Genomic DNA, 5,089 nt, shown 5'->3' with positions numbered 1-5,089 from the left:
AAGGACCTCCCGGCTTGGTGCTGCGGACTTGCACATTAGGGGGTCAGAGAGAAGTGACAGCCAGGTTCTGAGGGGTGGCTTGTGATCCGCTGAGGGCAGAAGGCCCAGGCTCTGTGAGGAGGCAAGATGAGATGCTGAGGGAGGACTGAGGACACCCCCTCCCCAGATAGAGGACCCCAAATAATCCAACACCGCCTCTGCTGCCAGGCCTGGATCACCCCACGGGGACGGACTTCTCAGTCTGGGCCGTCCCCTCCCGCCACTCCCCTCGGCTTCTGTCCCCCGCTGCTTAAGTCTCAGGGGACTTTGGGGTCAGAGCTTGGTGTGACCAGGGCAGTGCTGGTTAGGAGAGGGCAGGGCCCAGGTTCTGCCAGGCATCAAGGTCAGGACCCTGAGGGAAGGCTGAGGCCCCACAGAGCCAGGCTCCCTCTCTGCTGTCAGCCCTGGGAAGTTCCTGGCATGGCCGCTAGGCATATGGTTTCTGATTTCCGCATCCTGGGCTGACGGAGGGAAGGAGCTTGGTATCATGAGAACGACTTAGAGGGAGCACAGACAGGGCCCAGTCCCTGCTGGGAGGCGAGGGAGGCCTGAGGGACAACTGAAGGGACCCAGCACCCCAGGACGGCTCCCCGCCCCCGCCACCCCGCCGTCTCAGACTGAGGTGCCTCCTCATTCAGCCTTGAGAATCTGAGGAATGGAGACTCAGATCCGCAGAGAGGGTCTCGGGTGCAGCCCTGCCAGCATCAAGAGGAAGAAGAAGAAGGAGGACTCAGGACACCTTGGACTCCAGGTCAGTAGGGACCTTGGCCCTTGGAGTTCTAAGGCACAGTGGCCACATGTGGTGCATCCTCACTCTGCCTTTGTGGTGTCAGAGAGGAGTGGGTTGTGGTCTGAGGAGTGGGGCCTCAGGTGAACCCAGTGGGGAGTCCCAGAGCACTGAGGGAGGACTCAGGCAACCAATTATCCCTGAGGTAGAAAACCTGCCCCTGCCATCAGTCGTTGGAGACCCCAGGCAGGACTCTAGGAAAGAGAGGCAGCTCCCCACTTCCTAGTTGGAGTTCTCTGGGAGATGGTGGTCTTGGCCTGCAAAATTCATCCACAGTTCAGCAGGAGAGACATGGATAGGCCTTGTCAGGAGTAAATCTGAATACCTGGAGGACACCCAGAGAGAGGAGGCACCCCTGAATCTGCTCCATCTGTCACCCTTTGGCATCCCATGCAGGGGTGTCCGTGTAGTGCCCCTTCACTTTCTGCCTCCCACATCTCAGAGAGGTGGGGCCCTTGGCCTGAGGCGGGTCCTCAGGTCAGCAGAGGGATACACACCTGGTCAGCACAGGGTGGAGTCCAGGATCTACCAGTAGTCAAGGAGAGGAAAATTGATGAAGACTGAAGGTAAGAATGTACCCTCCCGCGTGCCAAAGAAAAAGGGACCTCACAAATCCCAGCTTCCCCCGTTTTCATCCCTGGGAGGCCCCAGGTAAGGGAGGCATGTGCCGTGCTCACAATTCTGCCACCAGGTTGGGGGTGGCACCTTGCTCATGGAGGTGAGCACCTTGTTTCAAGGGGGTGATGACAGGTCAGCAGGTGGAGCCACACCTGGTCAGCAGAGGGAGGAGTCCCAGGATCTTTAGGACTCCAGGTGTGTGTGTCCCCTTTGTGAGGACTGGAGGTATCTCCATCCCATAATGAAGGGATCCCACAGAGTCTCTCTATCCCCTGTGGTTGGCTGTATGGGGACCTGATCATGGGTGGCCCCAAGTGGCAAGCTCACTCGTACCACAGGCAGAAAGTTGGGAAACATTCAGGGAGATGAGGTCTTGGTGTAAAGGGATATGTCTGCTCATCTCAGGGGTTGGGAGTCAAGGAAGGACAGGCCCCGGCAGAAGTAAAGATGAAAAACCCACAGGAGGACTTTGGAATCCCCACCCCAGAACCGAAGGAGCCAGCTTCTGCTGTCAGCTCTGGACAACCACATGACGAGGTGATGGGACGTGGGGCCCCTTACTTCTGTTTTGGAATCTCGGGCAGGTGAGCACTATGTTCTCAGAGGACGACTTCCAGTCAACAGAAGGAGCCCCATCTGGTCCGCAAATACAGTGGTCCCAGGATCTGCCAAGAGTCCAGGTGAGAAACCTGAGGGAGGATTGAAGGTTGCCCCTGGCCAGAACACAGAGGAGGGCCACATAGAAATCTGCTCTGCCCCTGCTGTCTCCCCAGAGAGCATGGGCAGAACTATCTGCTGAGACCCCTCTCTTATACTAGGATCATTGGTCTCAGGGAGCAGAGGCATTGGTCTGAGAGGGCTGCAGTTAGGTCAGCAGCGGGAGGGTCCCAGGCATGACCAGAATCAAGGTGGGAACTGACGGGACCGCACTTACCAAAAACATGGGACCCAGCCCTTTCCTGCCCCTTCTGTTTGCCATGGGAAGTCGCTGGGATCATGGGTGTTTCTGTTTCCCTGATTTCCTCTTCTGGTGTCTCCTGGAGGTAGAGTTGGGTTTAAGGAGATGGCCTCAGGTCAACAGAGGGAGGGTCCCAGGCCAAGATAGGCATCAAGATGGGGACCAAGCAGGCTCCTTACCCCAGGACACATGGACCCAGCTGACTGTCACCATCTCTTGCTGTCCTTCCTGGGTAGCCTTGTGTACATGTGGGCAGATGTGTATCCCCACATGTCCTCTTTCATATTAGGAAAGAGCTATGGATCTGAGAGTTTCTCAGGTCAGGAGAGGTGTGTCTTCCAGGCCCTGGCAGGAGAAAGTTGAGGGCCCTGAACACAGAGGGGACCATCCACTCCAAAAAAGTGAGAAACTCACAGAGTTTGGCCCGCCTTTCTGACTGTGCTGGCGTGCCAGGATAGGTGCTTGCAGTGTGCAGCCTGAGGGCCCCATGATTCCTCTTCCAGAAGCTCCAAAAACCGAGCAGTGAGGCCTTGGTCTCAGGCAATGTCTTCAGGTCTCAGAACACAGGAAGCCCAGGCAGTGCCAGCAGTCTAGATGAGATGTTCACCCTCAACCTGCAAATGGCCCCACCTGCCCCAGTACACTGAGGGACCCCCCGCTTGCAGTCTCACCTGCCCTACCTCAGTCCTGGAGCCTCCTGCTCTGATGTCCAGCTGCATCTTGAGCAGCCTTCTCATTTCCTTTTTCAGGTTTTTAGAGAACAGGCCAACCAAGAGGACAGGAGCCCCAGGAGGACCCAGAGGATCACCGGAGGAGAAGTGTAAGTAGGCCTCTGTGAGATTCTCCATGGTTCATATCTCATCTGAGTCTGCTCTCACACTCCCTCTCTCCCCAGGCTGTGGGGCCCCATCACCCAGATCTTTCCCACAGTTTGGCCTGCTGACCTAACCGGAGTCATCATGCCTCTTGAGCAAAGGAGTCAGCACTGCAAGCCTGAGGAAGGCCTTCAGGCCCAAGAAGACAACCCGGGCTTGGTGGGTGGCGCACAGGCTCTCCAAGCTGAGGAGCAGGAGGCTGCCTCCTTCTCCTCTACTCTGAATGTGGGCACTCTAGAGGAGGTGCCTGCTACTGAGTCACCAAGTCCTCCCCAGAGTCCTCAGGGGGAGTCCTCCTCTCCCACTGCCATGGACTCCATCTTCGGGAGCCTATCTGATGAGGGCTCCAGCAGCCAAGAAGAGGAGGGGCCAAGTACTTCGCCCGACCTGATAGACCCTGAGTCCTTTTCCCAAGATATACTACATGACAAGATAATTGATTTGGTTCATTTATTGCTCCGCAAGTATCGAGTCAAGGGGCTGATCACAAAGGCAGAAATGCTGGGGAGTGTCATCAAAAATTATGAGGACTACTTTCCTGAGATATTTAGGGAAGCCTCTGAATGCATGCAACTGCTCTTTGGCATTGACGTGAAGGAAGTGGACCCCACTAGCCACTCCTATGTCCTTGTCACCTCCCTCAGCCTCTCTTATGATGGCATACAGGGTGATGAGCAGAGCATGCCCAAGTCTGGCCTCCTGATAATAGTCCTGGGTGTGATCTTCATGGAGGGGAACTGTGTCCCTGAAGAGGTTATGTGGGAAGTCCTGAGCATTATGGGGGTGTATGCTGGAAGGGAGCACTTCCTCTTTGGGGAGCCCAAGAAGCTCCTCACCCATGATTGGGTGCAGGAAAAGTACCTGGTGTACCGGCAGGTGCCCGGCACTGATCCTGCATGTTATGAGTTCCTGTGGGGTCCAAGGGCCCACGCTGAGATCAGCAAGATGAAAGTTCTTGAGTACATAGCCAATGCCAATGGGAGGGATCCCAGTTCTTACCCATCCCTGTATGAAGATGCTTTGAGAGAGGAGGAAGAGGGAGTCTGAGCATGAGATGCAACCAGGGCCAGTGGGCAGGGAAACGGGCCAATGCATGCTTCAGGGACACACCCAGCAGTTTCCCTGCCCTGTGTGAAATCAGTCCCATTCTTCCCTCTGTGTTTTAAGGAGAAGTCAGTGTTATCAGTAGTAGAAGGCACAGTGAATGGAAGGGAACACATTGTATACCGCTTTTAGGTTTCTCTTCCATAAGGTGACTTGGAGATTTCTTTTTGTGTCCTTTTGGTAATTTTCAAATAGTGTTCCTTTAATAAAAGTTTTAGTTAGCTTCAACATCTATGTATGTGGATGATGCTGACCACACATGTAGTTTTGCTTATCCATTTCAAGTGCAAGAGTTTGCCATTTTGTAAAACATTTTGGGAAATCTTCCATCTTGCTGTGATTTGCAATAGGTATTTTCTTGGAGAATGTAAGAACTTAGCAATAACGTTGAACTGGTGTTGTGAAACAGAAATAAAAGGAGAAGGTCATTAATTCTTGTCTTATCCATGCTCATCTGTTGTTCTATGAAATTTTATCACACACATACACACACACGTGTGTGTGTGTGTATGTGTGTGTATATATATACATATATATATACATATATATATATACATATATATATATCTCTCTCTCAAGCAAATGCAGTTTCCTATTGAGTTGCAGATTCTCTGAGATGTCCTGGACAATAAGAAATATTCCAAAGTAGAGAATGGTAGCACCTGGGGTCAGAGTAATACTAGAAATGGCTGTCAATCATTAAATATT

The 5,089-nt window shown here is 53.3% G+C and overlaps 1 protein-coding gene across 1 annotated transcript; it reads left to right on the top strand.

Moving 5' to 3' along the window:
- Positions 1 to 677: 677 nt before the first annotated feature.
- LOC123571064 (melanoma-associated antigen 11-like) lies at positions 678 to 4,809 on the top strand. The gene is made up of 4 exons (XM_045383574.3): positions 678 to 790; positions 2,029 to 2,124; positions 3,152 to 3,222; positions 3,298 to 4,809. The coding sequence occupies exons 1-4, from the start codon at positions 695 to 697 to the stop codon at positions 4,322 to 4,324; spliced, it is 1,290 nt and encodes a 429-aa protein (XP_045239509.2). The 5' UTR covers positions 678 to 694; the 3' UTR covers positions 4,325 to 4,809.
- Positions 4,810 to 5,089: the final 280 nt, after the last annotated feature.

This window comes from Macaca fascicularis, chromosome X, assembly GCF_037993035.2.
Source record: "Macaca fascicularis isolate 582-1 chromosome X, T2T-MFA8v1.1".
Taxonomy (NCBI): domain Eukaryota; kingdom Metazoa; phylum Chordata; class Mammalia; order Primates; family Cercopithecidae; genus Macaca; species Macaca fascicularis.
This window is presented reverse-complemented; position numbering and strand designations above follow the sequence as displayed.

Coding starts and splice junctions, on each gene's coding strand:
- LOC123571064 (XM_045383574.3), top strand. CDS start 695: ATGGAGACTCAGATCCGCAGAGAGGGTCTCGGGTGCAGCCCTGCCAGC. Junction 2,125..3,151: donor AGGATCTGCCAAGAGTCCAG/GTGAGAAACCTG, acceptor TTCCTTTTTCAG/GTTTTTAGAGAACAGGCCAA. Junction 3,223..3,297: donor AGGATCACCGGAGGAGAAGT/GTAAGTAGGCCT, acceptor CTCTCTCCCCAG/GCTGTGGGGCCCCATCACCC.